Source organism: Homarus americanus, unplaced genomic scaffold, assembly GCF_018991925.1.
Source record: "Homarus americanus isolate GMGI-L3 unplaced genomic scaffold, GMGI_Hamer_2.0 scaffold11302, whole genome shotgun sequence".
Lineage (NCBI taxonomy): Eukaryota > Metazoa > Arthropoda > Malacostraca > Decapoda > Nephropidae > Homarus > Homarus americanus.
Genome location: NW_024736744.1, coordinates 2,093,111 through 2,110,538, shown reverse-complemented (window position 1 = coordinate 2,110,538; position 17,428 = coordinate 2,093,111). Strand labels below are relative to the sequence as shown.

Below are 17,428 nucleotides of genomic sequence, written 5' to 3'. Positions count from 1 at the left end.
AATAGCCCGACTACAAACAACCTAGATCCCAGTGCCGAATGGAGTATTCTTGACACTGTCATGACAAAAACCTGCAGAGAGACCTTCGGCCAGGTCGAAAGAATGCACCAGGACTGGTTTGATGAAAATGATCCCCGGAAATCAATGTACTTATCGATGATAAACGTGCTGCTTAACTGACTGGCAGAACAACCCTCAGACTAGGGCCTAAGTTGATACCTTCCACAAGAAGAAAGCAGCAGCCCAGTGCGAACATCATAAACTAAAGAATGACTGATTTACAAAAAAAGCTTGTGAAACGCAAAAACTTGCAAATCAACACAAGAGGCACGACTTTTTCAATTCCATTAAAACATTTTATGGACCAATCACTCACTGCGCAGCTCCCCTCCGCTCATTCGACGGTAACTTCATAATTAAAGACGATGAAGGCCTCCTTCAGCGCTGGAAAGAGCACTACCATTAGCTGCTCAACCGAAACACTGATGTGGATGTCCTGACTACCCAGCAGGTCCCTCTGCATCCAGAGCTGACCCACCTCAGCTATCCTCCATCCCTGGATGGCAGAACAAGTGCCGAAACGGAAAGACGCTGCCGCCGCCCCTCCCACACTAGATGTAGCCCTCCACATGTGCAACATCTGTGAACAAGTCTGCCAGTCCCGTATCGGCCTCTTTAGTCACCTCACAACTCACCAATGAAGGTGAAATCCCTAATAACTCATATCATTGTATCATAGCTGGATGATCGTCATACTTGATTCCGGCAAAGTAGTAGTAGTAGTAGTAGTAGTAGTAGTAGTAGTAGTAGTAGTAGTAGTAGTAGTAGTAGTTGTTGTAGTAGTAGTGTGTGTGTGTGTGTTTACTATTGGACAGTTTAGGTTAATCTAATTTTGTGTAAGTGAGGTTCTGCTGTAGTACTTGTGAAAGAATTATAATATGAAAATTATAACAAGCAGGCCAACTTAGAAGTGAACCTAACTTTATAGAAAACAAGAGCAGCTCTTTCTGTATACAGTATCAAGTGTATGTACTGTAGTTTTATTTAATCTTTAAAATCTCTTTCAAGGAGGCCTTTGAAAATATTTCTCCTTTCACTTTTATTATTTATTTGTATTAATCAGAGCTGGGTTTTTTCATAAGGGCTTCCAAGGTGATGGATTCTTCTGTCATTCTTCAAGATCCTGTCAGTCCGATCTTTCTGTGTGTCATCCACAAGCTGTTTGTCTGCCAGATGACGTCTCAGCCTTTGGTTACAAGTGCAGCTGTCGAGATGGTTTTACAGGAGATGGATATAATTGTCAAGGTGAACTCTGATGTCCTCTTGTGTTATCTAGTGATAGTACCAGGAAATGATTGTTATACATCAGAATTTTTTAATTTTTTTTGGCAAAGTCTGATAATATAAGAATAGAACCTTGAATATAATTTCTTAATCAATTATCTTTACTACCCTAATTTAATATTTATGCCATAGAAAGTCCATCTACTGCTTCTGTATCCTTCTTTTTGTTAGAAGAGGAGGAACAATTGGCTCTCTTCCCCGGAATTATATCAGTTGGCTAGTTGCATAATGTATAGAAGTGTCAGCTCCCTGTAATATCACGTGAAGTTTTTTATGGTCCATTAAGCATGATATCAACTCTCATGCTGTTGTCTTTTTGCTGTTCTTGACCAGAGGCACCAGATCATGAGAAGAACCTGCTACTTCTCAACCAGGGGCTGTCTGTCCTTCGTATGCCTGTTGATATACGTTCTGGAGGAGGTCACCCTATCCACGTTGATCCTTTTATGATAGCTGTGGGTGAGTACTGTAGTAGTAATGAATTCCTCTTGTTAAAAATGAATCTATTACAGTTCGGTACTCCACGGTCCAACCATTACTCTAAAATAGTCCGAGTCTTTAGATTGATTACCATTTGTTTGGAAGGAATATTGACCAAGATAGTAATACGTAAGTGTACTGTACTTGTGTGTGTGTGTGTGTGTGAGAGATATGTTGGGGTGTGTGGGTAGTTTTGGAAGGTGGGTGGATGGGTGGTGTTGGAGTGTGTGTAATAATAATAATAATAATAATAATAATAATAATAATAATAATAATAATAATAATAATTAACGGTTTATTAAGATAACATGGCAGCCCAAAGGTTGAAAATATACAATGAACAGAGGTGATAAGTGACAAATGGTGGAAGCAGGGAGTGGGTCACTTGATTGACAAAAGCTTCCAAAACAAAAATATAAGAAACAAAGAGTCAACATATAGATTAACTATAGATCTGGTAATGTTTGAGCTGGACTTGTAAACATTCTTGTGACCTGATGTTGGCTCCCACTGTCTGGATGGCCGTTGTGTCATACCTGGGTGTTAAACTGCTACCTCAGTACAGCTGCACCACGTGGTCGGGTAGGTCCTCCAGCTCACACAGGGTGTTGGAAAAGGTTCTTGTTCCTCATGTGATGAAGTTAGGAACTCATAGTTCCTCACCTGGGTGGAGTAGGGAGTCCTCATTTCTCTCCTGATGTAGATAGGAGTCTTTCTTTGCTTCTCATCCAGTGTTGGGGGTGGCGAGTTTACGGTGGACAGGGTGTGTCTGGTCCGGTCAGGTCAACATTGACCGCTAAGTACTGATTGTCGCTCTAACAGTTGTTTCTTTCTTTCCGGTTGAAATTGCCACTTTTGTATATCACTTGTGGGTTGATGGTCAATCTTTGCACTGTACTGTTGGTGGGAGGATGTTGATAAATCCAGATGGGGAGGAGGAGACGGGGAAAGGGAAGGCCTAACAAACCAGGCTGGCAGCTGTCTCCATGGTCAAGAAACAACGGGCAGCACCAACATCCTCACCCTATGAAGGCTAAAGACGGAGTGTGTGTGTGTGTGTTTTGGAGGGTAATAACAATTAACGGTTTATTGGAAGAGCATGGCAGCCGGAAGGCTAAAAATATACAGTTGCATTAGTGGGGAATGGGTCTCTTGAGTGACAAATAATATACATGTAACCTATGTGATACAAATATGATATATAATAACTAGGTTGGGAGAAGGTCATACTACAGGGCATTTCAACATTGTGATAGTGCAAAAAGGTATGATTGACTAGGATTGAATACACTGGTTGATTACAAGTTGTTGATAATTTTTTCATTGGTTGGGACTGGGCTCTTCTTATAGCGATCAATACGTGCTCATATGGGCTGGATGCGGTTGTGGCGTCGAACGACATTTCGCAGACGAGGGATCTCGGGTAGTAGTAGGAGCCGGTGTCAAGGATGGTGCAGAAGCTTCTCACCAAATTTGCAGATGAGGTCATGGTGATGGTCAGAGAGAGCCGAGAGGGTCAGTGTGTTGAGCGCTTCTTTGTATGTGGAGTAGGAATGGGAGAGAATAATCTTGCATGCCCTCTTTTGCACTTTTTCTAGGTGTTTACATTGTGTGGCATTTCGGGGGGGGGGGAGACCAGGTAGAGGATGCATAGGTGAGCTTGGGAAGTATGAATGTTGAGTCGGCGGAGGAGGTGGAGACGGAAACTGGAAGATTTGACAACTTCACTGATGTGTGTTTTCCAATTTAATTTGTTATCTATAGTGATGCCAAGGAGCTTAGAGGAGTCTATAACCTGGAGTGTGTTGGTGCCTAAAATAATGGAAGGGAGTGGGACAACGTCAGAGGAGAGGTTGATGTGCATAACCTATGCCTCCCCTACCTGGTCTTCCTCCCTAAATGCCACACAACGTAAACACCTAGAAAAAGTGCAAAAGAGGGCATGCAAGATTATTCTCTCCCCTTCCTACTCCACATATCAAGAAGCGCTCAACACACTGACCCTTTCGACTCTCACTGACCATCACCACGACCTCATCTGCAAATTTGGTAAGCTTCTACACCATCCTCGACACCGGCTCCTACTACCACCTGAGATCCCTAGCCCGAGAATTGCTGTTCGACACCACAACCGCATCCAGCCCATACGTGCACAAACTGATCGCTATAAGAACAGCCCAGTCCCAACCATTGTAAAAATTATCAATAACTTGTAATAAACCAGTGTATTCACTCCCAGTAAATACTACTTCTTGCACTGTCACTATGTTGAAATGCACTGTAGTTTGAGCTTTTCCCCATCTAGTTATTATATATCTTATTTGTATCACTTATGTTACTTGTATATTATTTGGAATTCGAAACCCATTCCCCAAATATGTAACTGTATATTTTCAGCCTTCTGGCTGCCAAGCTCTTTCAATAAACCGTTAATTATTATTATTATTATTATTATTATTATTATTATTATTATTATTATTATTATTATTATTATTATTATTATTATTATTATTATTTAGCACAGACAGCACACACACACTCCAATACCACCCAGACACCCACCCTACCTCCAACACCCCAACACAGGAATTAGGACAGCAAGCATCTAGAGTTTAAGATCAGCTGTTGAGGAGTGCTTGGTAATACACTGGTGCATGTTACCACTCCTTTTCACTCCATCTCTCTAATCACCCACACCTTTCTGCTTTCTCACTCCATATTTTAAAATTTTATTTATTGCTCATTTATACTTATACTTTTCACAATCTCCCTCAAAAATATTTAGGTTTTGTCTTTATGCAAGACATCTTCAGGTCATGAGACCCACTAATCCCACCCAACAATGGGTAACCTGACATTGCATCAGGTCAGTAATATGAGACCACTAGTCCCCCACCTTACCTCCACCTAACATTGCATCAGATCAGGTCAGTTACATGAGACCCACTAATCCCCCACAGCTCCATGGAAGTGAAAAATACCAGTCTTCGATGTAGCACACAGCTTCATTCACGCCCATGTCAATAGATTTTTAGTTTTTTATACAATATTTCTTTAACCAAGCATTTAGATAAACTATTCTGGACTATTCTAGTAAAGAAATGGAGTTTCTAACTTAATTTGAACTGCTTTTACGGACTCTACCAAATTCAAAACAGCTCTGCTGCTCCTATCCCAATTGTCGGATCAACGGGGTACTCAACGAAACTTGTGGGGTATTTACTCTATGTATATGTAAACGTCAATTATGTGAAATTCCAGTTTACTAGCCATTGGTTTTCGGGGTGCACCTGTATCGAGATGTCTAGGGTGTTGTTTTCCTTACAAAATTCAATTAATATTTCTCCTATCTCATTTTATCACCCAACCCATGTGGTCCTACTTTTGGTGCTACTATCCCCTTTCCCAAGTTTTGCATTAAAATCACCCATTGTAATGAGACATTCATTAAACTTTAAGGTGTCTTTTGCTTTCTTTAAATCTTCATTAAATTTTTCAAAGACTTCATCTTTACTATCATTTTTTGTTGCAAAAGCCTGTCTTATTACCAAGTACAGTACTTGGGTTTAGCATTAAAGTTGACTCATAAAACTCTATCTCACACTGCCTAGAATGCCTCTACACTACTGCTCAATTTCTGGTTTACAAGAATACCAAAACCACACCATGGTTTTTCATCACATGAATATATGAAACAAGAATCTTCACTGCTAATGCTACTGTGTTTGAACCTGTCCATCTTACTTCACTGCAATCTTTTCATTTCCCTACAAACATTTTCATATTTACTAGCCTCATATAATGTCCTCACATTCCATATTCCAATCTTTATTTTGTTTGTACACTTTTAAACTGTCATTTGTGTTTAATGTCCAGAGCTTTTTTTTTCTTGGACACAAGTACGGCAGGCAATGCGGCTGGACCTTTTGGTGACAATGATACAACAGCAACGCCTGAGAATCGTTTGTTTTGTCTCTCCATGGTTTGCAATATCAACTGGTAAATGAATAGGAGAAAAGAGAAGCAACTTTACATTGTCAGATGTATGGTTAGACCTGTGACTAATTGTGTGTAGGTTGCTTATGAGCTTATTATTTTATAGGAACAGTTGTATGGGTGGTTGGGAAATGATTAAATAGACAGGTGAATATTAATTAATATTGAATTCAGGTGCTGATGTTGACTGCCTGGCTGGCCGTTACTACTGGACAGATGTCAGGTCATCATCCATTCGATCTTCAAAGTATGATGGCTTTGAGAGGAAGCCCGTAGTCACAGGAGGTGCAGTATTTTGTTTTTGTTTTTGTTTGTATTTCTGTGTAGCTCCTTATTTGTTAAACCAATTTTGTATAATCTCTTTTCATTCCTTATCTATGTTAAATATACAGCATGGTATGAACTGGCCTGAGTGTGAGGTCATGTTTTACTCTCTTCTATGATGCAGTTGGTTGGTTGAAATTATTTTAGTCTCATGAAAAAAAATATGTTTGATTCCAGATCCCATCTCCAAAAGAAACAATAACCTTCACAGGAATAAGAAATGTCTGTGTGTTTTATTACCACTTGTTTTACTTGTATATATTGAATACCAGTGGTTATGTATACATACAGTGGTCCCTCTGTTAACGAACACAATTAGTTCCACAGAGTCGTTCGTTAACTGAAAATTTCGTTAACTGAATCTATTATTTCAATGGGATATTGGGTAATTGGTTCCAACTCACAGAAAAGTATACATACAAAGTACTTGTACTGTATACCGGTAATAGAATTAACAAAACATTAAATATAAACTAAATACAGTACATGTATTGTACTGTACAATAATAAATAAAAAACAATAGAATACTATATTTGAACTTAATTTGAGGTGTGAATGTCGTATTCCAGGCAGCTTTGTTTACATATCAAACAGCTGATTTTAGAGGCAGTCGATGATGACATGCCATATTCTTTACAGAGTGCATTGGTTTTAATGCCTTCTTCGTGTTTCATAATAATTTCTGCACTGTATAATATCAATATGTTAACTAAATTTCAGAATGACCAATAATTTTAATGTAAAAATGCAGAAATATTCAGGAGACCAACTTTCTTGATATTTACTCCACTGGAAACGAATGTAAACATAGCTCTGATTACTGTATTGGCGGACTAGCTAATCAGCTGATACGCACAACAAAACATGTCTGTCGTAAGGATTTCATTAATCGAAGTTTTCTTTGTTAATCGAACTGAAAATCCTTATGGGAGCTAATTCGTTAACCTAAATTTCGTTAATCGAACTGTTCGTTAACCGAGGGACCACTGTGTGTGTGTATATATATATATATATATATATATATATATATATATATATATATATATATATATATATATATATATATATATATATATATATATATATATATATATATATATATATATATATATATAATTCCCTGCAACAAACGTCTGTGAATAAGGTCATCCTGCCATCTAGCATTGCAAACTTTCTGGACATTTGGTACACTAGTGGTCTGTTTCTCATGCAGGTTATTCATATATATTTTCTGTCTTAACAGAGATTTCATGTCATGATACTTTTTCCAGATAACATTGGATCCCCTGAAGATGTTGCTGTTGACTGGGTGTCTGGAAATGTGTACTGGACTGATTCTGTAAATGACGTTGTATCTGTGGCATCCATAAAGGAAAGAAAATACCGTGTAGTTATAGAGGATGGACTAATCAATCCCCGTGGTATTGCTGTACATCCAGGTCTAGGGTAAGTAAAATTATGTCACTGAAAAGTTAATCTCTATTACAGATAAAATATTCAAGTTGTGATATGAACACCTCTGAGGTTTACACATGTAGGGAAAATGATAGTGAAGTGTGCAGAATATGTTTTATACATAAGAATACCAAAGGTGTAACCATGAGGAGAAATAATGTGCCTTGGTATTTGTGTGGAAAGAGAGTGTACAGTATTACCCCGCTTTACGCGGTTTCACTTTCCGTGTTTTCTCATTTACGCGGTGCCTCGCCAGAACCGAACTTTCACTTTCTGCGGTTCATCTACCCATATACGCGCAGAGTGTCCGGCTCGACGCTAATTTTAGATTCGCCCCACCTGCCAGCTCCCGCCTTCTCCCTCCTACGCCTCCACCTGGCCAAGCCGCGCGGTAAGGTTGCCCAGTGCATGTCTCTGTTGCGTTATCACTGACGTCATATGACGTATCGGACTGTGATTGGCCATGCATCCCTACCTCCCTCTGCTGCTAGCTGTAATTAGTTTAAAGTAATATGACGTGTCCACCCGGGGGAGGGAGGGAGGGAGGAAAGACGACGCTTGATCTAGCCGCGGCAGTTTCATCCCTCCAGGCCACACCGTGTATACGTGCATCCATTGTTCTGTGAAATGGCTTCCGCCGGACCACCGCCACCAGAGAGAAACCTTTCCTTACCTGGACCTAGCCGCCCTAAGCCAAAGAAGATACGACGTTCCCTAAGCTACGAAGTGAGATACCAGATAATTCAAGATTTGGAGAAAGGAACACGTCAAGCTGATCTCGCGCGCAAGCATGGAGTCAACGAATCTACGATTCGTACTATTAAGAAGGATGCAGCCAAGATCAAAGAGCACATGAGAATCACAAAGTCTGCAGGTGCTTCAATGATCAAGTATTGCCAGAACAAGGTGCTGCTAGAGGTGGAAAATTTGCTGGGGAGTTACTTGATTCGTCAGGCGCGACGCAACATGGCGGTGGACACGCGATCCGTTCAAGAGTGCGCACGTGAACTGTACGCAGCAGTGTCACGTAAGATGTGAATTGCAGAGCCCAAACCCTTCAATGCTTCCTCTGGTTGGCTGCATAGGTTTAAGAAGAGGAACAATATCACCAACATCAACATTGGTGGTGAAGAAGCGAGTGCTGACCGTGTGGCGGCAAGAGATTTTCCTCCGTTCTTACGTGAGGTTATGGAGGAAGGGCAGTACACTGACGACTAGGTGTTCAACATGGACGAATCCGGCCTATTTTGGAAAAAGCTGCCTTCCAAGACCTTTGTTGTCCAGTCTGCCAGCAAGGTTCGGGGTCGGAAGTTGCAGAAGGAGCGCATCACCGTCCTCTTTACCACCAATGCCTCCGGTACCTGTAAACCAAAGTTATCGGTGATTCACACAGCCCGCAAGCCGCACGCCTGTTTCATTCCCGACGTGAAGAAATTCTGCGAGCAAAAAAATGTTCCATTCAAGATTTTGTTGCTCCTTGACAACGCACCTGGACACTCGCCTCTACTTATGGATCGTCACCCCAACGTAAAAGTGGTCTTCCTTCCTCCCAACACTACGTCATTAATCCAGCCCATGGACCAGAAGTTGATCTGCAATGTTAAAGCTGCATACTCGGCAAAGAAATTCAAGCTCCTGAACGACTGTACCAACACCAAGGATGAGTTGCGTAAGCTGGGTGACACCGACAGCGAGAGTAAAAGCGACGAGGACAAGGAACAAGAGGTGGTGACTCAAGAAGTTCTCGTCAAACAGTTTTGGAAGAAATTTAACATCAAACAAGCTGTAGACTTCTTGGTGGAGGCATGGGATCAGCTGTTTATAGCTATGATTCGTCACGCATGGAGGCACGTGTTGCATGGCATACCAGGTGAGAGGCGGAGTCAACCTGTGACTGGTGAGGTTCAGTCTGTGACAGTGGCACTGGACCTTGCAAGAGAAGCTGCGCACAGTATCACAGCTGAAGGCTTCTCCGAGACCACCAATGAAGACATCCTGGAGGTGATCAGAGATCCTGAAATGACTGCCGACGAGATGTTGGAAGATGATAACGTCAGTGAAGAGGAAGGTGGTGCGTCAATCCCAGAAGAACACAAAATAACGCATAGTAATATTAAGGGTGCCATCGAGTGTGCAGAAAAATTACAGCTCTTCCTTTCCAACGACCCTGACGATGACCGCTATGAAGTCTTCCATACCCGGCTGGTGCAGGCTATGGAGCCGTACATCAAGGTGTATCAAGACAACATCAACACTAGCCGTCAAAAAAGCATTACCGAGTTCTTCGCCCGCAACCCACCACAGCCAGCCAGAGCCAGTGATAGTGACTGTGAAGGTGAAGGTGACTTTGAGGGATTTGTCAGGGAGGCCCTGACAACTATAACGGATAGTGATGGTGATTCACCTGCCCTCTGCCTCGGAACCAGCCTCCATCCCCGTATGCCGACCCATCTCTTCTACTAATGTAAGTGTTACACCCAACCTTTAGTTTTCCTAACCTAACCTTTATTTTTCCTAATTTAACCTTTATTTTTCCTAACCTAACCTCTTCTATATTAAGTGTGTGTGCATACCATCATAAAGTTAAGATAATATTTTTACTACAACATAGTTGTGTGTCGTCAAAAAGTGGAGTTTGGGGGTCGGGCCAGTCTCAATTGGAATTAATCCCATATGTTCTGTTGTTCACTTTACGCGGATTTCACTTTCTGCGGTACCCTGTGGGTTCAATTGACCGCGTAAATCGGGGTACTACTGTATTGTTTCTGCATTATTACAGTCCTCAGAGCTGGACTGTAACCTAAACTACCCCCCCCCCACCCCCCGAGTCTGAGTCTGGACCTGTAAGAATATATTGATCTCAGTTGCTCAGCATTTTGTGAATTTATTAATTTACAGACTCTTGTTTTGGAGTGACTGGAATCGCGGAGGTCCAAAGATTGAGGTGTCGGGACTGGATGGATCAAATCGACGAGTGCTTGTTGACCAAGATATTGGACTGCCAAACTCCTTGGTAGTGGAATATGACACAGAAACTCTCTGCTGGGCTGATGCTGGGACACACAAGATTGGTTGGTTGACGAACTATGGGAGTCTTTTTCTTTCCAATTTGACTCCTGCTTATTCATTACAGTGGTCCCTCGGTTAACGAACACAATTCGTTCCAGAAGGTCGTTCGTTAACTGAAACCATTGTTTCAATGGGATATTGGGTAATTGGTTCCAGCTCACAGAAAAGTTTATACAAAGTAAAGCCAGAATATAATTTATATTGCTGGAATTCTTATAAGATAGTGATTAATTTGAATATAAACAAGCTAGAATTTGCATTAGACATACAAATTTTAGATCTAATTTAAGAATTTTATTAGGGAGGGCAAAAATTTTATCTTTTGTGCAAAATATATGAAGTTTATATTCAAATTATTCCCTGTCTTGCAAGGATTTCAGCAATGCAAATTATATTATCCTAACTTGACTCTGAGGTATTATTTATTTTTCAACCTGTAAACCTAGTCTTTTTCTCCAAACGTTTCTCAGGAAGGTGGGGGAGGGGGGGGGAGGGAGGGAGGGGTGACAGTGACATGTTTGACAGTTGCCGCCTGTGGTGTGAAGTATTTAATTGTTAATTTATGTCCTTTAGATTGAGTTTGTTTTTTGCTTATAAAATTTAATAGAAGTGACCGGGGTGAATTTAATTTGCATTGCTCGAATTCTTATAAGATAGTGATTAGTTTGAATGTAAACATAGAAGAGATCACAGAATTGGCTGAGTACCTCCTCAGTTTATCAGCTGATGTTCAAAACAAAATGTGATATTTGTAAGGATTTCGTTAATCAAATTTGTTTTCGTTAACCGAATTGAAGATTCTTATGGAAGGTAATTCGTTAACCGAAATTTTGTTAACCGAGGCGTTCGTTAACCGAGGGACCACTGTATTGCTACACATACAGTTATATTAAATTTTTAACTCTTTCTCTCTCTCCATCCTATGTGTTGCTTTTAGATTCATCCTTGACTTTGCATTCCTCAGAGTGTATTGGGATAAACGGTGGTGGGCGACGGGTGGTGATGCAAGGCGCTCAATATCCATTTGGCCTTGCTCGTCTAGGTGAAGAGTTCTTCTACACTGACTGGAATGAGTATGTTATTGTGATGTCTTTGGAAGATGCTTCCTGTTATTGACCTAATTATACACTTTTATTTGTCCCTCATAATTCACCAAATGATCAGGGTGGTTTCCTTTATGAATACTTATCTATTATTGTATACCTTTAAGTAATCCACCTACCTAACTCTTTCCTCTGCTGTATACTCCATCACTCTCATCTTCTGTTTCACCACAGTTTTTGCCAACTTATCCACTTCCAGTTACCTGACACACCAAATATATTACTGTATACACTTTCTCCTTTTATAATGAATTAATTTTTCCAAATCTCCATTTTCTGGTTAGGTTTATCAATATAATTTTGTTCATATTCATTAACTTGCCTTTACTACAGGCATATCTAAATTTATTTTTTGAAATATGCATTTTTTTTTTCAAAATTAAGTACCAAAACTTGTCCTCTACAAACAACAGCTGGCTTACCTCACCATTTCCCTGTTAACTCAAACTTCCATTGTCTCCATCATTTAGTTTCCCCACTATTACTGCCTCATCCAATCCATGATAAACAACCATGATAACACTGCACTTTCCTATTATAGTCATACTCTCAATAGAACCCATCCAGCCTCATCCTGTCTCACACTAATAAGTGCTTTGCTTTGAGGTAGTAAGTTGAAGAATTTATTTCACTTAATATCAGTTTTGATGATGATTTACTCTACTAGAAGGAAATGTAGTTAACAGAAGTTTGTTTTAATTTTATTTCTTTTTTAACACTTTTGGGTCTGGGTAGGCACTCTCCCACAAGACACTCGGGGTCTGGTCTGTTACTCACCTCATCACACTTGACTGCATTCATGAGAGATAATTGTATGTAATGAGTTATGGCAATTTGCTATTTGAGATAAAAAGGTGGGATTTTTTGTAGTAGCAATGTAAATAAATTATCTACAACAGTTTTATTAAAGTAATCATAATAAAATAATTATTTCTACATGTAAGTTGGAGTAAAGCAAAAAAAATTTAACACATAATGAAAATGTTTATACATCACTTTATACTTTCGTTATTTAATGTGATTGCAATATTAACATTATTCCATTATAAAGCATACATGCTTAGGAAAAAATAGTTATAGAAGAAAAGTTGTGACAATTGTTATATTTTGCATTATGTTGAGCACGCCCAGGCCGAGTAAAGGTTATTAATTTTTTTCTTCTGGATGCAAAAGATAATTGTACTGTCCATATTGAGTCAGCACTAGGACTGCTTGTTGAGGAGTCAGGGACACTGAGAGAGGCATCAGAAGGCATTACACTATCACAATATTTTCCCACCCCTCACCCTCGCCAGCAACACGAGGCATGGTTCAAAACTCTCACAACACTGTTATGAATAAATTAAATCACTGTGATGCACGAGAAATCGGCACAAGCCGAAAGAAAGTGCGTTGGAAATGTGGGTCAAGGTTATAATCTTGGGTCGTGGTGTGGTAACCTTGGAGTGCAGTCTACATAGTTGCCAGATCACGCTGATGTGTGTCATGTGTGTTGAGTGTTCTTACACAAACAAAATTATTTTATTTGAATTATTTTATTTCATATGCAAATTTGCATATGAAAACCCTAAAGCACTAATTTTGATCATATGAAATTTTGTGTATGAAAATCCCAAGAGTGTTAATGTGCCCCTTTATTAATGCTGGAATATGTATTGAAATCTTGTTTTAAACAAAACTGGTACAGGTTTGGTATCCCTTATCCGAAATGCTTGGGGCTGAAATGTCTGAGATTGGGAAGATTTTTGGATTTGGGAATACCTATATCCAGTATACCTGTGTAATGTGGTAGCTCACCCATCGGGGACGGGGCCTAAGCCTATGCACGTAATTGATTTATACCCCTACATCACACACACACCCTCCAACAACCACCCACACACACACCCTCCAACAACCACCCACACACACACCCTCCAACAACCACCCACACACACACCCTCCAACAACCACCCACACACACACCCTCCAACAACCACCCACACACACACCCTCCAACAACCACCCCACCCACACACACACACACACACACACACACACACACACACACACACACACACACACACACACACACACACTCCAGCACCACTCACACGCCCCTAACAAAAGAATTAAGACAGCAAACATAATGAGTGAGGGTCTTATTGTGTGACAAAGTTGTGTGTGACTGTGTGGTAGCTGTTGAGGAACGCTTGGCAACACTCATTTCCACGCCATCTCTCTAATTACCCACACCTTTCTGTTTCCTCACTCCATATTTTAAAATGTTATGTAACATAATGTTGAAGGGATACAACTTTGCTCATTTATACTTATACTTATCACAATCGCTCTAAAAATACTTTAGCTTTCGTGTTTATTCAAGACATCTTCAGGTCATGAGACCCACCAATCACCCAGCCAAGAAAGGGTGACCTGACATTCCATCAGAAGGTCAGTAGTATGAGACCACTAATCCCCCACCCTACCTCCACCTGACATTGCGTCAGGTCAGGTCAGGTACACGAGACCTACTAATCCCCCACAGCTCCACGGGAGTGGAAAATACCAGTCTTTGCTGTAACACACAGCTTCATGCACGCCCATATCATATAGATATTTAATTTTCACTTATATTTATTCACCAGTCTTTTAGATTAACTATTCTGGATTATTATGGTATAGAAATGGAGTTTCTAACTTAATTAGAACTGCGTTTATGAACTCCGGTAGTTTAGACCAAAGGAAAACCTTCCCAGCACCCAGAAACATTCTGGGGAAGTGGGCTAGTGTCTGTCTGTGCAAGAGGTCTAGTTTAGACACTCGGAAACTTTTTCCAATAACCGGAAAAGGTTCCGGGGATAAGGAATTTTTCCGGGTTTGAGAAAGTCGTGTGGTTAACCGGAAATCTCCCATCCCCGGAAGTGCTCTGCACCAATTGTTCCGGCTAACAGGGATATCACTATACAGGTATTTCATTTTCAGCTTATGGATGAATATTGCCTGCAGGTAGTTTTATGAAATGTTTTTAATAATTTTGTGTATGAAACACATAAGATGTACACTGAAGAATCAGAAAGGTAAAATATCACTACCATGTTTGGCATTGCCATGACTTCTGACTCTCAGGTGCTAAACAGCCTGTGTTGTACCTTTATTCATTTCACATACCGTACATACTTAACCGAGTTAAATTATGATGTACAGGAGGTACCCGGATTACGAACGGGTTCCTTTCCTGAGGATAATTCTTAAGTTGGATTTGTAAGGCAAGTTGGAAACGTGCTATGCGCATACCGTACTTACAGAACAATGTTTAAAATCCCATTATATCATAACCTAAGTCCTTATATACATCGAAAAATCACATAATATAAGACAAAAGAAAAAATAGAATGTCAAAATACAGTAAATTAAAGGAAGAAATAAGTCATCGGGTAAATAAAATACGGTACTGTAAATTTCAAGTTTAACCTCGTTCGTATCGGCAGGCATTCGTAAGTCAGGGACCCCCTGTATATCATATTCAGAGTATTCTCTACCATAAATATAATTAAATTGAATAGATTCACACCTCAAAGCACAGCATAAACAACATAAAAAAATATTACAGTAATCATGGTGAGTAATGCACGAATGTCTGCCTGTGGCGACTGTGCAAAACAAACTGACGTTTGTTGCCAAAGATGCCATTTGACTCTTATAAGTGTCTGGTGCACAGTGGTACCTGCGCATCACTGGGGAACCTTCCTAGGGTCTTGCACTCGAAAAAGCTTTTGGATTTTAGAGTGTTTCGGATAAGGTATACCCAACCTGTATTGGGTCCTGGATGTGATATACTCTTTGTTTTAGTTCTAGTCTTCTTAGATGGTTTTACCTTTTACCAGTGGTCTAAAGTGTGTGACCACCAATGATAACCAATGTGACTCGTAATTACCATAATCATCACTAAACAATATTTTTACTCTCTATTGTCCAACATATTCTGGCATATATGATACCCATGTGATTAGAAATTGCATCTTGTTAGCTTAACTGCATTTTACTTAAAAATTTTATGTTTTATTAATTATTTTACCCAAGTTTCATTGTCACGTTTCAGACCAATTTTCTAGCTGACTTATGGGAAGGTCATTGGCATACAGGTAGTTCTGCTATAACGCGATAATTGTGTTCTTGTAAAATATCGTGTTATAGAAAATCGCGTAATAGAAATAACAGGGCTTATGGAGAAAATAGGGTTAGGTGCAGATTACTCGAAATCGAAAAAATTTAGTAGTTAGCCTAACACAAAGGATAGCACAGTCTAAATAAATGTTACATTCATATCTAATAATGAAATCATACAGTAAATTTAACACTTTACCTTGAAAAAATATGAATGTAACTTGATGGGGGAGAAGGGTGATTTTGAGGTTGATAACATCAAGCTTCTCTTCAAGTGTTATATCCTTTCTTTTACGATAATCACCGGGAATTCTATCATCAGAATGCTTTTTGGAGATATTCTTCTTTACCATATTCACAGTTAATACCACAAAATTGGAGAAATAGTAAGCAAAAATCGCGTTATAGCAAACAAGCGATCGCGTTATACAAATATTGTTCCGAATTCATAAATCGCGTTAGAGCAAATTCGCGTTATCAAAACACGCGTTATAGCAGAACTCACTGTATCTAAGATTTTTCAAACCAAATTCAACCCCCTGACTAATATGCAAATTGACATTTATTCTTCTGTACACAGTGTTCCTGGCATATTCGGTATTTCCCACATTGTTTTTCTAGTGACTGACTCCAATACATTTCCAAGTCAGGAAATGGCAGAAACAAATTCTTCCCTTTTGTTAAATGAAAATTATACTCTTTTTTTTTTAACACCTAATGCACAATTTATATCCTCTTCCATTCCAGAATCTACACATAAGTTTCACCATTTTACTCTCTAATGTAAAAATAATATTTTTATTTTATTTTTTCAATAGCTCAAAGATCCATAGTGTGAATCGGTACTCTGGCCTAGAGTCATCTATTAGAGCACCTCCTCCGGGAGGATCTGGCAAATTGTATGGCATTGTTGCAGTTCCCCCCACATGTCCACCAGGTCAGTGATTCCTTACTGTTTCTAGTTGTTTAGGCTTGCTTAAGGATTTTTTTTTGTGGGGGGGGGGTGAAATAATTGTTCTGTTATTTACTGAAGAAGAAAATCTTGTGACAGCTTCCAATTATATAAAATAATTTATACAAATTGGACCCACAAAAAAATTATTGTTTTTTTCACATCTTGTTGTTCATAGCTGTTTGACTATCATAGGCAAGTGGAATGACAATAAGTTACTTTTACAGTCTGTTCATTGTCACATTTAATAAAAACACAAATAGAGTTTAAACAAAATTTCAGTACCGTATTCGAATAAATCTGCTTAATACAGTGGTCCCTCCAGTAACGAGCACGATTGGTTCCACAGAGTCACTCGTTAAGTGAATCTATTATTTCAATGGGATATTGGGTTATTGGTTCCAACTCACAGAATTCCCTTAACCCTCTCAGCCTCACGATGCCAATGTGGCGTCCCATGGGCTATATTTTCAAATAACTCAAAAACTATTCAGTGAAACTGACTGAACTTTGGAAGCCATTTGGCAGACGTCATTTTCTTTGTATGGGCTTTATCCT

The 17,428-nt window shown here is 39.6% G+C and overlaps 1 protein-coding gene across 1 annotated transcript in view; it reads left to right on the top strand.

Moving 5' to 3' along the window:
- LOC121872479 (nidogen-like) overlaps positions 1-17,428 on the top strand; it is a 116,526-nt gene that overhangs the window by 91,665 nt on the left and 7,433 nt on the right. The window contains exons 24-30 of the mRNA XM_042375268.1: positions 1,078-1,305; positions 1,678-1,803; positions 5,995-6,105; positions 7,417-7,591; positions 10,499-10,671; positions 11,634-11,742; positions 16,737-16,855. Of these exons, the coding sequence (XP_042231202.1) occupies positions 1,078-1,305; positions 1,678-1,803; positions 5,995-6,105; positions 7,417-7,591; positions 10,499-10,671; positions 11,634-11,742; positions 16,737-16,855 (1,041 nt within the window). The remainder of the gene's footprint in view (positions 1-1,077; positions 1,306-1,677; positions 1,804-5,994; positions 6,106-7,416; positions 7,592-10,498; positions 10,672-11,633; positions 11,743-16,736; positions 16,856-17,428) is intronic.